Source organism: Podarcis gaigeae (genome assembly GCF_964106915.1).
Source record: "Podarcis gaigeae genome assembly, chromosome: 5".
Classification (NCBI taxonomy): Eukaryota; Metazoa; Chordata; class Lepidosauria; order Squamata; family Lacertidae; genus Podarcis; species Podarcis gaigeae.
This window is the reverse complement of record NC_139681.1, coordinates 72,391,725-72,411,409: the sequence shown is the minus strand read 5'-3', so window position 1 is coordinate 72,411,409 and position 19,685 is coordinate 72,391,725. Positions and strand designations below refer to the sequence as shown.

The following is a 19,685-nucleotide window of genomic DNA, read 5'->3' as shown; positions in this document are numbered from 1 at the left end:
GCTGTTGCTTTATCATATGAACCCAGCAGTGTGCATTTACTGATAGGCACTATGCTGTCGATTAGGCTCCGCCTTCATCATTCATGTTCAGTGACTGCAGTATCACAGGATAAACAACACAGGAAGCTGCTTCACACTGAGTCAGACCATTGGTCCATCTAGCTCGGTATTGACCACAAGGATTGGTAGCAGCTCCCCAGAGTTCCCAGTCCTACCTAGAGATGTTGGAGACTGAACCTGCAACCTTTTGCAGGCAAAGTGGATGCTCTACCCCTGAGCTTACAGCCCTATTCAGTGATTACGGTATAGACTAATCAATATAAACTCACATTACACGTCTAAAACCTTAATTGGTCTTAGGTATTTACTACACAGGGACGCGGGTGGCACTGTGGTCTAAACCACAGAGCCTAGGGCTTGCTGAACAGAAAGTCAGTGGTTCGAATCCCCATGACGGGATGAGCTCCTGTTGCTCTGTCCCAGCTCCTGCCCACCTAGCAGTTCGAAAGCACGTCAAGTGCAAGTAGATAAATAGGTACCGCTCTGGCAGGAAGGTAAACGGCGTTTCCATGCGCTGCTCTGGTTTGCCAGAAGCAGCTTTGCCATGCTGGCCACATGACCCGGAAGCTGTTTGCGGACAAACGCCGGCTCCCTCAGCGCCACTCCCTCGGCCAGTAAAGTGAGATGAGTGCCGCAACCCCAGAGTCGTCCGCGACTGGACCTAATGGTCAGGGGTCCCTTTACCTTTTACTTACTACACATCGCTTTCATATGATCTCAGTATGAGACCAGTTCAACAAAAAGCGAAATCTCTCCTCCTAAGGTTTTCTTAAGTTTTTTAAGTTACTGTCTAGATCTTACCAGTGTTTTTCTTCTAGAAAAAAAAGATGCTGGTACTGCGTACCTTTGAGTACCCACAGAAAAAACCACTGGCTCTTACTACTGTGTTGTATCTACGTATCACACAGCAAAATTGTTCTGATGCACAATATGCTAGATTCCTTTTTTAATTTCAGGTTCTGTAGTTTTTCTGGTTTGTTTTGTTTTGAGGGGGGCAGGGTTGCATTCCCTTCTGTGACTAGAAAACGTAACAACTTACAACAAGCTCTTGAAATAATTTCAGGTGATAAAGGCAACACTGGACTCAGAGGAATCCCAGGATCGCCAGGCAGAAGTGCACTTCCAGGTACTCGAAAAGGCGAACCTGGCGATGCTGGACAGGCTGGTTTTCAAGGGCCTCCAGGTCTCCCAGGACCCACAGGACTGAGAGGAATCACTGGCTTTCAAGGACCACAAGGTGACCAGGTAGGGTGAGGATATTGTCACAGCGTTTGAAAATCTAATGCTGTATTTAGCCATTTATCTGAGGGACCCTTGAGGAAAGCCTAGGAGGGGGTCAGTGTGCAGCATAGTACTGGCACCCAGTTGTGGCACAAATTCTCCTGGTGTCAATGTCTCCAGTTTTAAGTGGGAACTGAATACTTGTATTTTCTGTCAGGCTGTATTGCATGTTTTGCTGTTCGCCATTTTATGTTTTTATTGTTGTAGTCTGCCCTTGGGTCATAGGATTAAGGGTAGGACATAAGTTTTTATCAGTAGTGGATAGCATGGTGGAGTGGAAGGGCTTACCTGACGTCCTGGCAGGTGAATTGCTGGGAGGGGCAGAAGGGAGAGAGGCAAGGCAGCGGCAAGGCTGCTGTGGCCAACAGAGCCAATCCACCGCTTCTGCTGGTGCAACCACACCAACTGCCCACCACCTCTCCCTTCTCTTTTCTGGTAAGCCGTAGCCAGCAGGTCAAATAGGAATGAATAAATTTGCCTTTTACTTGCTTTTCCATCTCAGAGCTAATGATCATCATATTTATTGTTTTGCACAATTCTCATTATGATCAGTGTCTTGAAGCAAGATGAACAAGAAACCAATACAGAACAGTTTACACTGACCACTTACAAATCTTCAAGCAGCATAAAGCCTTCTGTGGGAAGAGTAGAGAAAGGAGAAGGCAAGGATCCAGAGGAAGGCTGAAGCAGTTTCTGTTTTAGATACATTCTTGCTAATTACACACAAACTCTTTCTTTCAGTTCTTCGTATTATAAAAGATCAGAATTTGACACAGAAAACAAGACCCTCATTTATTTTTAATTTGCAGGGACAAGTGCTGTAAATTCTTCTTTTGATAAAATAATTCTTTTGGGCATTCTTCTTTTGATAAAATAATTAGGGTGCACAGGGATTGCCAGGGATTCCAGGAAGTTCAGGACTTGATGGTGCAAAAGGATCTAAAGGTAATGCTGCAATGGTAATACATCTGTGCCTGACAGTTACTGTTCAGATTTCTGTCAATGCATTAGGGAAAATGAATACAGTGGAACCTTGGTTTTCGAGCGTCTTGGAAGCCGAACGATTTGGAACCCAAACGCTGAAAACTTGGAAGTAAATGCCTTGGAAATCGAAAGGGGCACATTTCTCCATTTTCTCAATGGAATTTGCTGACCACCCATTGCGCCTTTGGATGTTGAACGTTTCGGAAGTTGAACGGTCTTCTGGAACGGATTACATTTGACAGCCGGGGTACCACTGTATACAAACAGAAATAATTTCTGGTAACAAAATACTATCATGCTGGCTATATACATTGATTAAAGATTTGATAGATCATGCTGAAGGGGAAAGGCTGGCACCATACTAGTTTTTATATGGCGTTACATGATTTGGAGAGCAAAACAAAATGAGTATTTTCGGGATGATAAAACAGAACTGAATTAGTTGAACATCACAAAGTGATTGATTCAGAAATAGGAAGATTCGTTTTGTGAACCAGTGCCCCTGCCTAATAAGTAAGCAGGTAAAGCACCTTTCTCTGTTTGTATTGACATTGTCAAGACCAATATCCACATTTGTTCTGCTGCTGTAGTTGCACATTTTAGGCTCTTTTTTGTAAGAGTATCATTGACCGTAATCCTGAAACCATTTGACATATATTAAGATCCCTTGAAAGATTCTCTACTGGCAAACAAAGGGAATTAAATTTTTAAAAGAAATAACTACAGGTTGTTTAAAGGTTTCAGAAGCTACTTATACATGAGATGTTACTTTTGCAGGTAACAGAGGTGACCCAGCTGTCTCTTATGGCCAGCCTGGTAAGAAAGGTCCTGCAGGAGATCGAGGATTGCCAGGTAATGATTCTTTTGGTCATTTGGTTATCAATGGGTAAGTTATCTAACTAGTGTATATCTTCTTGTGTATTTATATCTTTTCACTAATTTGAGTCAATGCACTTATGGCTTCATGATTCGAAGCAATGATTTAATTCCTTTTTTTAAAATAAATTTTTATTAAGATTTTAAAGATTACAGAAGAAAAAAAGAAATAAAAATAATAACAATCAAGGAAAAAAAGAAAAAAACAATACATATATATATATATATTAAAAAATCATCAAAAACCATAAAAAGAAGAAAAAAGATAAAAAACAAGTCAAACCTGTACATCACTTACTTACATTCACTTATTTCCTTGACCTCCTCACGCCTCCCATTTTTGTATTCTAATTCAATTTGTTATTTCAGCAAATCCTTCCAACCTTATTTTTATCTTAATAATTTGTCTTAATATACTATAATTTTACATTCTCTCTTTCACCAGCTCATTTTAACTTAATCCTTTATGTCATTTCTACTAAAACCACATAATTTTCTTTTCCCAACATCTTTCTAGCAATCCTTAATTTTACAATATTTTTGAAGATAAACTTTGAATTTTTTCCAATCTTCTTCCACTGACTCTTCTCCTTGGTCCCGGATTCTGCCAGTCAAGCAATGATTTAATTCCAATCCATACTTTATGCTACAGACACGTTACTTTATGCTACATACTTTATGCTACAGCCATGCACTCCCTGCATGTCTCCAGCTGATCACCATGAAGTGAAGGGGCAGTATGTCCCTGTAAATGTACAGGAGTGTATGCTGGCACATGCACTCACGTTTATAAATCTGCATCTCCCATCACACTTCAGTGTTCACCATGGCAAATATGAGCATGCATATGAAACTGGGACTATGCTAGTAGCAAGAACAAATATTTGCTACCCTCCAACCTTTTTTTAGATAGATCTCCTCCTTTGTTCATAGAGTGGGGATTGAAAGAAACACTTTCAGCAGCTTTAAATGTGACAAGAGAAGTTTTGAGACGTTTTGGGTCACAACTAGCATCAGCATGTGGCAAATGCTGGGCCCTCACTACTGATACTCTGGGCCAACACTGAGAGAAACCACCATCTTCATTGCCTATGTCTGTCTGCAATGGTATGCTAGAATCCTTAGACATTGTGGAGGAATGAAGATGGCTATGGCTGCAGTCACCCAGTTGAGTACCCTGAGGCAGGAGCTGCAGTTCTTTTCGACACAGCCACTTCTCCTTGTTTCCACTGCCTGCCTATGCCACATGGTAAGCTCATCAGGGGATGGCAATAAGATGGCCAGAGCCATTTCAAACCTCATGCTAGCCTTGGATATTCAGTTATGCTGCTGTTAAAATTTGGGACTCTTGTTGCCTACCTCCGTGTCAGTCATTGCCTTCATCTGCTCAATCTTTATAAATGCAAACTAGTAGATGTTGTGAGATACTGTAGGTTTTCAGTACAGTTTCATCCACATCAAATGGTGGAGTGAGATGCCTTCACTCCATTACATTCTGCTCTATTCCGCTAATGGAAGGAAGCTGCAGAAGACAATATACTAATGTGTTTCCAAAAAGCTAATACAGTACACTATGCTTGAGCAGTGAAGCATGCCTATGTATGCATGGAATTTGCCATTTAAAAAGTTTCACTAAAAATATATTACAGTAAGAGTTGCTTTGTTTGTATGCTTTGGTTTAAGGACTTGATGGATTACCAGGGGACCAAGGAATCACAGGTGTTCAAGGGAGACCAGGAAGACAGGGACCCAAAGGACTAAATGGATACTCAGGAACACCTGGCTTCCCAGGTGAGGTGGAAGTGAAAGAAAAATTAACTGGACTTTAAACATAATAAGCTTTTATGGGCCATGATGACATCAGTAGAAAAGGAAACATCAACATGCAATCAAACCAGAAAATATATGAAAGTCAAGATGGGATTATACCCAAGATCATCCTAATCCCTGTGGGGAAAAGTCCAATAAGCTTTCCTAGCTGAACGGAAAGGTCCATACTGTATTTCTTTTAAACAAATCTTGCTGTTTTGTAATTATCTTTGTTATTTTTACTATATTTTTTACATCAACTCGGGACATACATGAGAGGCAATTAACAATAATGTCATTTCTAGCAACCAGCATAATCATAAAATATATACTGAATATTATGGAGAAATAGTAAGTATTGTTTAATTATGAGGATTGTGTCTTCAACCCGCAGGTATCCAAGGAGCTGCAGGCATTCCAGGAGCACCAGGTGAACAAGGTAATCCTGGTCTTTTGGGAGCTCCAGGTTTTCAAGGATTACCTGGCAGTCCTGGGAGAAAAGGTAACTATTGTGAAAAACATGTGGCAGTGAATGTAATGATGTGGACTAAAGGTGATAACATGAATTGTATATTACTCCGTTCTTTGAAGGAATACAGGAGTGAAGCGCAAGCTAGGGACCACATACTATCAGCCCCTAAAATGACTATCAGTGGCCTTAAAAAACTGTTGAGTCAGCTTCTCCTCTACCCTCCTTGGGGCTGTTTAAGTTTTCCAAGTGTCCCCTGAGGAAAGGCGGAAACACAGAAGCCTAAGCCAGGAAGCTCATGCCAACAGCTCCTGAAGGGACCATTAAGTCTGCCTCAGAGAACTCTGTTTTATATTTTGTACCCTCTTCTTTCTTCCCCAGCATAGATCCTAACAAAGATAACCCCTTGCACTGCCATTAACCTAAAGGGGATGAAGCTCCCACTGCTGCTTTTCTTCTCAGGCTAATTGCAGAGCAGGGGGTGTACGCAGTCTTGTCGGAACTGCATCACATTGTCCCCTCCATTCTTTTTCTCCATCTTGCAATATTTCAAAGGCCTTTCGGGACCGCCTGGATTAAATGGCCTGAATGGACTACAGGGTCAAAAGGGCTTGCCAGGATCTCCAGGTAAATAATGAAACTACCATTATAAAATTATAATTTGAAAAAAAACAAACAAATGGAATTACTAGTAGAGGCTCAATCAAATGTTAAGCCGCCAACTGGCATTAATTTTAACAATAAACGATAGATTTTAAATTTTATGTGAGGTTTGGCTTCAGCTGACACTAGTTAATGCTAGCATAGTGAAAATCAGCCCGGGAGTGTCGTGGAATTTCTATTGAGGGCAACAGCTATGGAGAATTATCCTTTTGCAAACCACGTTATCTGTAGCATTTCAAACAGACATATGCCTGATAGGACCATACTCAGATATTGGAACCCAAAGCTTAAAAGTATGTGCGAAAGCACACATGCTGTGGTTGCAGATCTTATCCTCCAGCAACAGCCCCCATGCTTCATGGGGTATTGCTCTGAAGTGCTTATTGATATTGAGCAGTCTTTTGGGAGGATAAAGGGGGCTAAGGCTGAAGGGGGAAGCTGAATATCCTGGGCAAGGCACTCCTATACAGTGCTACCTCTGGTTACAGACACTTCAGGTTACAGACGCTTCAGGTTACAGACTCCGCTAACCCAGAAATAGTACCTCGGGTTAAGAACTTTGCTTCAGGATGAGAACAGAAATCGTGCGGCAGCAGTGCGGCAGCAGCACGAGGCCCCTTTAGCTAAAGTGGTACCTCAGGTTAAGAAGTTTCAGGTTAAGAACGGACCTCCAGAACGAATTAAGTTCTTAACCCAAGGTACCACTGTATAGTGACTTAGGGGCCATAGGGGCCACAATTTCTTGAATCATTTTTATCGCATGTGTCTTCCAAAGGGCCATGCTCTCTTCCCACTCCCCACCCCACAAATTTATTCTCACTGCAACTCTCTGAGGCAGGTTAGGCTATGAGAGAGCAACTGACTTGCCTCAGATCCACATGAAGAAGCATGGACATTGAGAGTTGGCCAACCTTGGATAGCTTCACCTGGAAAGGAAGTGCTTGGGTGTCTGCTTTTATGCATATGTCTTTTATTCATTATGAAGCTTCATTCTGTGTGCATTTATTATTCCCTTCGTAAGGTTTAAGTGAAATGGGGCCTGCAGGATGCATAGGAGAACCTGGGCCAAAAGGCAACAGAGGAGAACCTGGACTACCAGGAATTTCCCGTCCGGGTCCCCCTGGAGATGCAGGACTACTAGGTCCCCCTGGTAAGGAGCAGTTTTCTCCATGGGAGGAAAACAGCTAGTCTATTACTACCCCATTGAAGAGGAGGATGATGATGTTTGTTTCTTACTTAATGTCACGAACAACAGCCAATAGGTTTCTGGGGACACTTATGTAAGCAGATTTCACAAATAATTAAAGCAAGGGAAATGCACTATGGCAAACATTTGTGCTATCTTAGATATATATTGTGCTGGAAAGAATGGTTCTGCCACACAAACAAACTATAGAGTCCACACAACATAGAGTAAAATGCCTTTGCAATGAGGTTCCTATTGGTCAATATTCAACATTTTGGTATCTCCTAAAATATAAAATAGCACAATAAACTTTCTTCTTCTTACAGGCAAGCCAGGTGCTTCTGGGCCTGCCGGTCCTATGGGACAGCCTTCTGTAAATATAATTCCTGGGCCTCCAGGTGACCAAGGCCCTGCTGGATTAGACGGTGTTAGAGGTATGACTGGCATAATAAAACAGTTAAAGTAGAACAAACCGTCCTATGTGCTGGACATGTAGCAGAAATGTTATTTTCCAATTGAGTTTGAGAGCAGGAGGGGGTCCTCCTTTTGGAGAAACTAATCAAATAATTAACTTTGCTATGCCTTTATTCTGTAAACCACTTTGAAGGCCTTTGGCATTGAAGGAGACTTTAAAAAAAACACAACAACAACAGCACACAAAGATTATATGTAAACTGTTGGCTGCTCCTAAACCAGATACAAGAAATTGAACAATCAAGTTGAAGGGCTATAGCTACTGTAAGTGGTAAATAATGTTGATTGAAGCTCCCAGGTTCACTCCTCAGGATCTCCCAAGTAGGACTGGGGGGAAGGACTTTGGAGGGCTATTCTCAGTCAATATAGCCAGTGTGGTGCCGTCCAGATGCGCCCCACAACTCTCATCTTCATTGATCATTGGCATGCTTTCTGGAGCTGATAGGAGCTGTAGTCCAATAACATTTGGAGGTCACCACATTACCCACCCTACGTGGCGGTATTACCAAACCACAAGGATCAGTAGACATATTCTGTATGGCAACTTCCTATGTTCTTGTGATCCAACCAAAAGATACTGAATACTGTCCAAAGACCACAATCCCCACCTCCCAATTGTTAAGGAGACATGTGCACAAGCCTGCTTCGGCCCCCTATCCTTGCTTGGTATATTCCAACAGTACTTAATTTTCATTCCAGGTCTCCCTGGCAAACCTGGTCCTCCAGGGAAGACTATTCTCATTAAAGGAGACCCAGGTGACTGTGGGGCTTTGGGGGAACCTGGGACTCCTGGTCCTCCTGGCAAACCTGGACCTAAAGGTGTCTCGGGAAATCAAGGAAGAGAAGGTTCAAAAGGTATGGCTTGAGATAATGGGTTTAGCATATAGCAGATCCAATAACAGAACTTTCTTAATTCATCTAAATTCTCATTGTTAAGGTCCAACGGGAAATCCTGGCCCACAGGGACCTCCTGGTGCCCCTGGAGAGCCTGGAGAACAAGGTTTGCGAGGATCAACTGGTCGTATGGGTCCCAAAGGTAATACCTAACATTTTTTATACCCTGCTATATGCAGTGGCCATTCTGAATTCACATTTGGTCATGTTTGCAGCAGTCTTGCAAAGCTCTACCCAGCCACACAGCTAGTGAGGGGGGGCATTGCAGTAGATTTTCTTAGTTGCAACCCACACATAAAGCAAATATCCTAGGCCAGAAGAATGGAGCAGATCCACACTGCAAATAGGATTAGGCAGCTAATACAGTGCATCCCGGGACGCAGGTGGCACTGAGGGTTAAACCACAGAGCCTAGGACTTGCCGATCAGAAGGTCGGCAGTTCGAATCCCCGCAATGGGGTGAGCTCCTGTTGCTCGGTCCCTGCTCCTGCCAACCTAGCAGTTCGAAAGCACGTCAAAGTGAAAGTAGATAAATGGGTACTGCTCCGGCGGGAAGGTAAACGGTGTTTCCGTGCACTGCTCTGGTTTGCCAGAAGTGGCTTAGTCATGCTCGCCACATGACCCGGAAGCTGTACACCAGCTCCCTCGGCCAATAAAGCGAGATGAGCACCGCAACCCTAGAGTCGGCCATGACTGGACCTAATGGTCAGGGGTCCCTTTACCTTTACCTTACTTCTTCCAAAGTGATGAGCAGGAATGGTCATCAGAGGCAGATTTAGGGGAGCACAACCGGTTCAGGTGCACTGGGCGTGGAGCTGTGGGGGGTGCTGTTGAGGATGCTGCAACTGTTATTTAGAATGGAGCGTGAGAGGCGCGTGAGAGGTGGAGAATTTTGGCATTGCACAGGGTGCTGCTGAAATTTGAGGCTCCAGAGGCACAGGGCTTCTGTTTGAGAAGTGTCTTTGTAAGTAGTGTATGTTTCTTCCAGTTCTGGGCTGCATCAGGTGACATCTCACAATGCTGATCTAAAACTCCCCTATGTAGCATTACGGGATGGTTTTACATCAACTGAAAAGAAGTGTCGCTGCATCTCCCCCCCCCCCCCTGCGCCCCACAAATCAACTCCATTCAGTTTTTTCCGTCTACACAGACTGGCTGTGATAGTTTAGCATTTTGAAAAGGACTTTTATTCCAGTCTTTCCTAGAGACCCCAGGGGTTGAAGCTGGGATGTTTTGCATGCATATGTCCAACCAATAACCCACAGGCTTTTCCAAAACTTGACTCTCCCAGTCTCCCCAAGCCAAACCCCTTAGGAAAAGCACTATATAAATACAGCAATGGCAGCAAACTCATTGCTTACAAGTTCTTTCATTCATTGCATTATTGTCTGCTTCCTATGACTATAGGACATGGTGGTCCAATATCTGCCTCTTAGTTCATCAACTTGCATACAAAACTAGCTTCTAGTACTTACTGTTTCGAGGTTAGCATGACATGTGGGTAGCAGATGCAATCCCATAGCCATTGATGCAGTTGTAGATTCACTTCCTAATAGCGTTTTTGAGAGGTGCTGGTATATTGATGCCCTCATCATCTGAGAACACTGCACCTTGGGAGTCCCAGGGAAATGAACCGGGAAACATTAATGTCCCACAGGCAAAAGCAAAAACAGAAACAACCCTGGGGCATTAATACGTGCCCCAGGGTTGTTTCTGCCCCAGGGTTGTTTTTACAGTGCATCCTGCTTTCTAAACCCGTCTCTGCTTATACATATGACTGCTATAACACATCTGGAAGAGGAGAATTTGCTAGTAGCACTGAAGTTCTACTCTGTCCTTTCATAGCAATGTGGGTCACATTGTTCAGTTGACTGAGTACTGGTTCAGCAACACAGTCTGTGATGTAGCAGGTCTGCAGGTTAAATATAGGCATACTTAGCATGCTATACATGAGGCCTTCACTCACCTGTTCAAATGCTGATTTAATATATTTGTATATTTAATATACAAATATACACAGGTTATGAAAGAGTTTGATTTTTTAAATCTACCATTTATTTATTTTTAATTAAGATTAAGGACATATTGTATACGAAAGGAATGCCTGAAAAGGATGCTGGAGAATAATACAGTAATAATACTTATAACTGTAATAGTACTTAATGAATTGTAAGCTGTTAACATTTGCTTGTTTTTCATTTACTTGCGTATTAATTTCTAGTAAAGGCATAGGTATTTAATGGTACTGAAAGACAGACCTTTTCATGAAATAGTTTTTAGTCCCGAAGTGTTGCAATCAAGCTGAAAGGAAGATTGCAAAGTCAGAGGACAGTGAAAACGAAGGTTCATGGCGGCCTATAGAAAAGTTCCTGGATGGCATTTCCCACCATTGGGATGGTGCTTCCTACCGAGCTCAAAGGGCGGAGCAGAGGACTTCTTTTTGGAGGAATCACCTCCCGGCTCCCAGAGCTGCTCTGTCTGAATCGATAGGCAAAGTGTTGGTCAGGCTCCTACAGTCTCACTAAATTAAGAGCTTTAAAAAAGCTTCTTTTCCTTCACTGTTTCCTCTTTTCTCCCCTTGATCTCCACATTTTGGAGCATTGGGTCAGCTAGTTAGGGACCCTTTGGGTTTTCACTAGCTAGGAGCAAGGATGACACAGCCTAAAGGTAAAGGTAAAGGTACCCCTGCCCGTACGGGCCAGTCTTGCCAGACTCTGGGGTTGCGCGCCCATCTCACTCAAGAGGCCAGGGGCCAGCGCTGTCCGGAGACACTTCCGGGTCACGTGGCCAGCATGACATCGCTGCTCTGGCAAGCCAGAGCTGCACACAGAAACGCCGTTTACCTTCCCGCTGGTAAGCGGTCCCTATTTATCTACTTGCACCCGGAGGTGCTTTCGAACTGCTAGGTTGGCAGGCGCTGGGACCGAGCAGCGGGAGCGCACCCCGCCGCAGGGATTCAAACCGCCGACCTTTCGATCGGCAAGTCCTAGGCGCTGAGGCTTTAACCCACAGCGCCACCTGCGTCCCGTCATGACACAGCCTAGTTCCTGCTAAAAAGTCTTAAGGAAGCTGATCCAGGTGCTTTTGGGACAAGTTCAGTGGCATCACTCCAGTGAGGGAAAACAAGCTGCTTCACATCACCTTTGGGGGAGATGGATAGCCTTGGACACCCATTTCCTTATCCTTCAGGTAGCCATTTATCCCTTTTTTATTATGTAGACAATAATTTCTGAAGGTATTCACTCACTGTAGACAGATGCTCCCATGTCTTGTCACAATCATGTTGGGGGAAATGATAATGCCATGTGCGAGCTATCACTGTTCTAATTGCATTCTTGTTCTAAACCATCTGCACGGTGCTGGTCTCCCTCCTGCATGTGAAATGGCTGTCACAAATTGATTCTTGGCATTCAATCCACCAGGTTGCAGAGGTAAGCTTAGAGAAGGATGAGTGCTTTGGTGTGTGTTCAAGTGAAAATGTTTCTCTGAGTGTCAATTTATTTTTCTTCATGCTAAGATCTTAGTCTTTTAGTTCAAATTGCTAATAACTGATCTGATCCACATCTTCTGAACTAGTGTGCAGATTGGGAAGTAGCTATCCTTCAGATTTAGCACTTTTGTGGTCTAATTCTCTGCTCAAAAAAAGTATCAAAATGTGTTCTGACATGTATATTTTAGATAATAATGTGCTTAGAAATACCAGTACTTATTTGGGGCGAAAAAATACTTCAAAAATTATTTTAATACATTTAAATGCAAATTTTCATGCAGAATAAAAATAGATGCAAAAATGGAATGGATTTTTAAATGAACATGTGGAAGTGAGGCATGTGATCAGCCCTCTAAGCATGTTGTGATTTACTCTGCACCTCTGTGCCAAAAAAGTCATGACCCTCTATTGCTTCTCTGAAAATTTCCATGGCTCCATGCTGCTGCAGTGGAGCTCACAGACCAGTACTGGAAAATATACTGAATTTCCTGGGCAGCAAGATGGTTTTTTTAGGAGCCAGAGTGAAATTCTGTATTACAATCCTGTACAGTGTTCCCTATCATCTATGTCCTGTGACATCCTGTGATATTTGAGCCCTTAGATATTTTTTATTTTTCCTAACACTGGAGGAAAATGTGTGCAAATCACTAGCATTGGAATGTATCATTCCTTTTCTAAAATTAAAAAATAAAGTGAATAAACATTTGCTTTTCCCCAAGTGAGACCCTCCTCTTGTAACAAAGTCATTCTCCAATAAAGTCTATATAACGCAAGTGCTACTGCTGCAGCAAAAGCATAGTTTTATGTGGAAAGCCAATCACATTATACACTTGATCTCTCCCTCCTATTTATTTATTTGTGTTAGGTCATTTATGCACTTGAACCTGTAGCAATAACATAAAAGGGTGGTTTGTCAAACGCTTGGCACATACTGAATTACCTTGGGAGTTTATATAAATTCTCTGCCTGCCAACCTTGTTTCTGGGTCCAACCTTTCTATTTAACAGTACAATCCCTTACATGCCTGCTCAGAAACAAGTTCCATTGGATTCAGTGGGACTCAATTCCAGGTAAGTGTGTATATGATTATGACCTAATTCCTGTTTTAAAGTCCTTTCATGTTTCAGGTGACCCAGGAGAACCTGGAAGTGTTGATTATTCCTCATGTCCCAAGATTCCAGGGCCTCCTGGTGTATTGGGCCCAAGAGGATCACCAGGTGTCATGGGATTAAGAGGGCCAGCAGGCTTCCCTGGCCCCCCAGGTAAGTAATTCTGTTTGTCTGCAATGTTTGTGGTAGGGAAGAGACAGAATCACCACAAACCCTTTCATGTATCATCCTTTCAGCTCACCTATCCCAGTGAAGTCTACACAACTCCATGTTGGCTTCAGTTTGGGTTGCATTCATGAAGAACATCAACCTTCTCTGTTACAATTTCCTATTCATTCTATTATTTAAGCACATATTTTTATCTGATGCCAGTCGGATAGCTTTACAAAAGAGACCACAACTTATCATAGCACTTTAAGAACATAAGAGCCCTGCTGAATCAATCTAAAGTCTCCCCTTTAAAACCCCTCCAAGTTGGTGATCATCACTACATTTGGGGATAGTGAGTTCCGTAGTTTAACTGTGCACTGTGTAAAGATTTCAATAGGTTGTAGCAGAACAAACAAATAGTGGCAGCTCCTCCTCACAGCCACAAGTTCCCATCCCTGTTTTAAACTAGTACTTTCTTCTGACACCGTGACATGGCTTGGACAGGAAGCTCAACTCATCCCCAAATCCCTCCACATCATCTGATTTCCTCAACTATGGCAGCTGGATCCAGAGGGTCACAGGTTCCTCATCCCTGGTTTTAATAAAATAATAATAATAATAATAATAATAATAATAATAATAATAATTTATTACTTATACAGTGGTGCCTCGCAAGACGAAATTAATCCGTTCCGTGAGGCTCTTCGTATAGTGGTTTTTCTTGCGAAGCAAGCCCATTGACAGCTTAACGGATTAGCGCTATTAGCGGTTTAGCGGCTTTTAGCGGATCAGCTGATAAGCGGCTTATCAGCAGATCAGCTGATAAGCGGTTTAGCGGCTTAGGAAAAGGGGGGGAGGGGAAAAAACCCGCAGGAACTCGCAAGACATTTCCCATAGGGAAATTCGTTTTGCGAAGCGCCTCCAAAACGGAAAACCCTTTCGTCTAGCGGGTTTTCCGTCTTGCGAGGCGTTCGTCTTGTGGGGCACCACTGTACCCCGCCCATACTCTGGCCAAGAGTTCTAGAGCATGGAGTGTGAAATATATTTTAAGGTTTTTTAAAAAAAATTAAATGAAAGGACTGTTTCGAATAATTTCAAGAAAGACGAAACTATTACTACTTCAGAGAAAACAAACATACCTGTTTAATGTTAGATTTGTAATCTATTAATACAATAACTAATTATAGTTGCATTTAGACATGAATGCACTGTATTATATTTCAGGAGAGAAAGGAGAAGAAGGGTTATTGGGTCAACAGGGTCAAGATGGCTTGCCTGGGCCACCAGGACCCCCTGGTGATGAAGGTAACATAGGAGAAAAAGGATACACAGGACTACAAGGTAACTATTCTGCCACAAGCAGTCATTTGCCATACTTCTGGGGAAAGTACTAGCTTTGCAAATGATTTCTCTTACTTTTTGCCCTGGTTGTAATGGCTCTTAGCCAAAACTGTTAATAGAACCTGCATTCAGCTGCTCAGTTGCTATTGTATCATATCAAAGAATCCAACAGCCAAATTATATGTTATGCTAAATGTGTAGCATGTAGCTTTTATTTTCATCCCCCCTCTTTAATTACTTACAGGCACAGAGCACAGGATAGGAGGTTTAGTTCATCCATGCCCCAGCCGCAATCGCAACAAGAATTGCTCCACCCAGTGCAACAGCAAGCCTTAGAAAAAGTTTCTATTGGCACCAGTGGGAATTCTTTCTAAGGCTCATAGTTTGTGGGGGTCAGCATTTTCGCTGCATTTGTGGTTAGGTAGGGGAGAGATAAGCCGCCTTTCCCTGTGTGTTGCATTTTCAGAAACAACTGCCTTCTCACAACACAACTGTAATGTGACTTAAAGATTTTGTTGGCTCCAACCTCTGAGGATTGGTTTTAAATTCAAAACCTGAGGCCCTGGGATCTTGCATGCTTCAATCAAGTCTGTTCTGAAGAATAGAAAAGCATCTCTTTAATGTCTCCCACCTTTAAATGGAATATTCTCTACCTTTTCTCTGCAAGGTTTTCCAGGTGAAATTGGAATGCCAGGTCCCCCAGGGCCTGACACAAGAGTTGCTGGTGGGTTCCTGATTGTTGTTCATAGTCAATCAGATCAAGTCCCACTGTGCCCAGAGGGAATGCCAAGGTTGTGGACTGGATATAGCCTGCTGTATCTTGAAGGGCAGGAGAAGGCCCATAATCAAGATCTTGGTGAGGACTGCAATATCACTCCTTAAAGAAAGAAAATGCAGTGGTTCTCTGCATTTTTCATTGCAAATAGTTGCATATAACATTAAAATCTGGGGTGGTAGGTATGTATCTTTTTGATGCCAATATTGGAATTGGCCAACCTTTCATTGTCGTATGTGCTATCTATAAAGCATGCTTAGAAACTGATGTGACCAGCTAGGGCCTTTCCTCGAGAGCCTTAGCGCAAGAGTGTCAACCTATGCTATCCGACCTGCGCTTCCCTGCAGAGGCTCTTCTTTCCCGTTCAAACCTTCGTTATTTCTGCTAGATGCAAAACTCATCCTTGTTGTCTGTGGTGAACCTGGGAGGTTTAATTTTTGGTCTATTTGCAACAGATATTTATATGCTTGAGCACACCTGCAAGTTACTATATATTTATTTGCTAGTTTTAAGCATTACTTTAACAATGAAATGGACCAGGACATTAAAATCACGGTACTACATCAGCAGAAAAGACATTTGTTTTAAAACAAGCAAGTTCTGAAGTGAACTGGGCATTCAATCCCAAGCACAGTAGCAAATTTGCCGTCTTTTAATAATAGCTTTAGTACTCTGTTTCAGACAAAGGTATTTTCCAGCAATATCTAGAGGTGCCAGGGATTTGAATCTGGGACATTTTATGTTTAGTGTATGGTACTCTCACTCACCTTTTCCAATTTTGAAGGTAGCGAATTACATTTTAATTTATATTCTAACATTCCCAGAGGTTAGAGGATTGCATAACTTAAACAAAACTCTCGACTGCACAACACCCACACCCACCCACAGCATGAGAACATGTGTTCTCTGTACCTAGCTTTCCTTGGACACAGGTGACAATGATTGCTGTTGAAATTTCCAAACACCTCCAGATACTGTAAACCCACCCAAAGCCCTTATGCATCAATCATTTTCCTGGCTGCGTAGTGCTGATGTGGAATAAGGCTCAAGACTAACTTAAACTGTTCTTTAATAAGAACTTCAAGTGTTTTGGATTGGTAATTATATGTGTGCATGTCCCCCACATTCTATTCTAGGTCTTGCTGGATCTTGTCTCCCTGTGTTCAGCACCATGCCCTTTGCCTATTGCAATATCCATCAGGTCTGCTACTATGCAAGTCGAAATGATAAATCTTACTGGCTGTCAAGCGCAGCTCCTTTGCCCATGATGCCCCTCTCTGAAGAAGAAATACAACCTTACATTAGCAGATGTGCTGTCTGTGAGGCTCCTGCCCAAGCTGTTGCAGTTCATAGTCAAGATCAATCCATTCCTCCCTGTCCATCAAACTGGGGAAGCCTATGGATAGGCTACTCATTTTTAATGGTAAGATTGAATATTACTTGGCTCTTCTATGGAACTATTTGGATCTAACCATGCTAGCTAATCACTGAAACTGAGCCTGTAAATTGAATAAAATGTATGAATGAATGAGAACACACTTACCTGGGAGAAGGTTCAGCTGAACTTAGTGGGACAGTCTTCTGAGTAGACATGCATAGGATTGAGCTGCCAGCAAGATCTGCAAAATGCTCAACTGATTTGTCATTTGCTAATTGACTGTAGACGTTTCACTCCTTCAGTTTGCCATCTTGGCTCCTTATCTTGTCTCTATTTGTTTTACTGTATTTATCAGTTGCCCAATAACTTTCTCTGGGCAATGCACAGCGCATTATAAAAACAAGAGAACTATAAAATGCAAACTACAGTTCTAATGAGCAGAATTAAACTAAAATTGAGATAAAGTTGAAACCATGCCAACAGCAAATAACCACTGCAACTTAAGAGATAAATGGATCTGATTTTAAATGTTTGTATGGCCTTCATCTGCTGCTAAAATGACATAGTCTGTGCCTCCAAGCAAGGGGCTGCTGCTGAGACCTTTTCTCTTGCAGACACTTCCCTTATTTCAGCTTGCAGAGGCATAAAAAATGACATCAGATTATTAACTTTTTACTGGCTTTATTGTATTGTTTTATGTTTGGTGTTATAAAATTTAGCCATTCAGTAGAATTACTCCTGGAGGCTGAGACTGGCAGATCAATGAGCTCAGGAGTTTGGGTGTGCTGATCAAGTGTCCGCACTAAGTCTGGCATCACTGGGAACCACTTTGATATTTTTAATGCAAATATTTTTATAAATAAAGCAAACTGTGGGCACAGGTAATTATGTATGGGAAGAAGATGCAAGTTCTTCAGGTACTGTGTTCTTGAGCTATGAAGAATTTCAAAGATCAAACACAAGACTTTAAATTGAGTCCAGAGTATCCTGCCAACCGACAGTTAGCTCCAAGTTCTAATTAAATGAAGATTGGTTTTGACATAAACCATAGGCCAAAATCAATTCTCTTTATCACCATTCACACCCCAAAATGAAAACTGCAGAAGCTATCGCAAAATTCATTTTGCCTTATGAGAAACGCCAACTCTGTTGGTCAGTACTACGATTTAAAACAGATTTAGTTGTAAGAAAATTATATTGTGTTCACTACGCAGTCTTATCCAATGAGTCTCACTGAGCTCAGTGAGATTGGCTACTGAGTAAAACTGTACAGGGTGAGATAACTTCCACCTATTTTGCCTGTTTCTTTCAGCACACTGGATCTGGTGACCAGGGAGGTGGACAGTCTCTCATGTCAACTGGAAGCTGCCTTGAGGACTTCAGATCAGCACCCTTCATTGAATGCCAGGGGCAGCGAGGGACATGCCAATTTTTTACCAATGAATACAGCTTCTGGTTAAGTACTGTAAACCCAGAGATGCAGTTTACTTCAGTCCCTCGCTCAGAGACTCTCAAAGATGAGCAAGAACAACGCCGCAATGTAGGTAGATGCCAGGTCTGCATGAAATATGGCTAAAAGAAACCCGACCGTTTACCAAAGTGAAAGGGGATGCCGTCAGTTGCATGTGGTGCTAATCTTATGTGAAACTGTGCACTGCCGTTCAAGTCTTTGGCCACATCTGCAGAAGTTTAAGCCAGTCAAACCATGGAACTGTAGTTCTTCCTCAAGTCCCACTCCCTGTGCAGCGACACTTTAAGAGGCATTGTAGTTGTGCTAGCTAGAAATGTATGGAAAGCTTAATGTCCTTTATGAGCCCCAAAGCATAAGCCCACTTGCAAAGGCCAGCAGGATGGGAGGGCCAGTGTGGGGTAATGGTTAAGAGTGCTGGACTAGGACCTGGGAGAACAGGGTTCAAATCCATACTCAGCCATGAACCTCAACTTGGCGATCTTAGGCCAGTCACTGGCTCTCAGCCTATCCTACCCCACAGAGCATTGTGAGGATAAAAGGGGAAGGAGAAGAATGACATGCACCCACTAGAACTCACTGGAGGAAAGATGGGGTGTAAATGTAGGAAAACATAAATAAATAAAAAACAAACCATCTCCTGACTTATTTTTTGCTGCCATAGGGAATAGATCATCTATCACCCTCATCCATCTTTTTTTCCTGGAGCTTTTTACCCTTTATTTCCCTCTTGTCTCCTTAAACTACAAGCCTGCAGGCAAGTCCAGTCTTATGTTTTTAATATTGTTTATACAACACCTTGATGATTGAGACACTTTATTAGTCGTAAACTATTTTTATTAGGTCTGACCTAGCAGTGTCATGGATGCAATTCATGTAAGCATGAAAAGCCAGCACGCTTAAGCAAATTTCTGCCAGGAGGTTGTGACACTGCCACAAATAGAGCCAAGTCATACTTACTGTATTTTTCTGTGTATAAGACTATATTTTTTCCTAAATTTTTGAAGTTTAAAATAAGGGGTCGTCTTATACACGGATAGTGCATGGTGTACTTTCTTAATTTTGGGTAAAAAAAATTAGGGGTCGTCTTATACACAGAAAAATATGGTACTTTCCCCATGTGGTTGCATCCTCAGGGATCACCATTTGAATGCTTGTAAATCAGCGCAAAGAATGAGAATACATATGAAACATTTTCTCATATGGTGTTATCTCCATTTTTACAAGTCGTGTGTGCATCATTTTCACTTGAGGAGTCTAATTAAATTATACTAACCCT

General features: G+C 42.3%; 1 protein-coding gene across 7 annotated transcripts in view; it reads left to right on the top strand.

The window, feature by feature from the left end:
• Positions 1-19,042, top strand: part of COL4A4 (collagen type IV alpha 4 chain) — a 68,900-nt gene extending 49,858 nt beyond the window's left edge. For all 7 annotated transcript variants that reach the window (XM_083742035.1, XM_083742034.1, XM_083742036.1 and 4 more), the window contains 15 exons: positions 1,124-1,305; positions 2,223-2,286; positions 3,103-3,177; positions 4,885-4,992; positions 5,405-5,512; positions 6,035-6,106; positions 7,164-7,292; positions 7,655-7,762; positions 8,502-8,657; positions 8,740-8,838; positions 13,313-13,447; positions 14,669-14,785; positions 15,453-15,641; positions 16,697-16,983; positions 18,251-19,042. In XM_083742035.1, coding sequence (XP_083598161.1) covers positions 1,124-1,305; positions 2,223-2,286; positions 3,103-3,177; positions 4,885-4,992; positions 5,405-5,512; positions 6,035-6,106; positions 7,164-7,292; positions 7,655-7,762; positions 8,502-8,657; positions 8,740-8,838; positions 13,313-13,447; positions 14,669-14,785; positions 15,453-15,641; positions 16,697-16,983; positions 18,251-18,514 — 2,093 coding nt within the window. In that variant the 3' untranslated portion in view covers positions 18,515-19,042. The remainder of the gene's footprint in view (positions 1-1,123; positions 1,306-2,222; positions 2,287-3,102; positions 3,178-4,884; positions 4,993-5,404; positions 5,513-6,034; positions 6,107-7,163; positions 7,293-7,654; positions 7,763-8,501; positions 8,658-8,739; positions 8,839-13,312; positions 13,448-14,668; positions 14,786-15,452; positions 15,642-16,696; positions 16,984-18,250) is intronic.
• Positions 19,043-19,685: the final 643 nt, after the last annotated feature.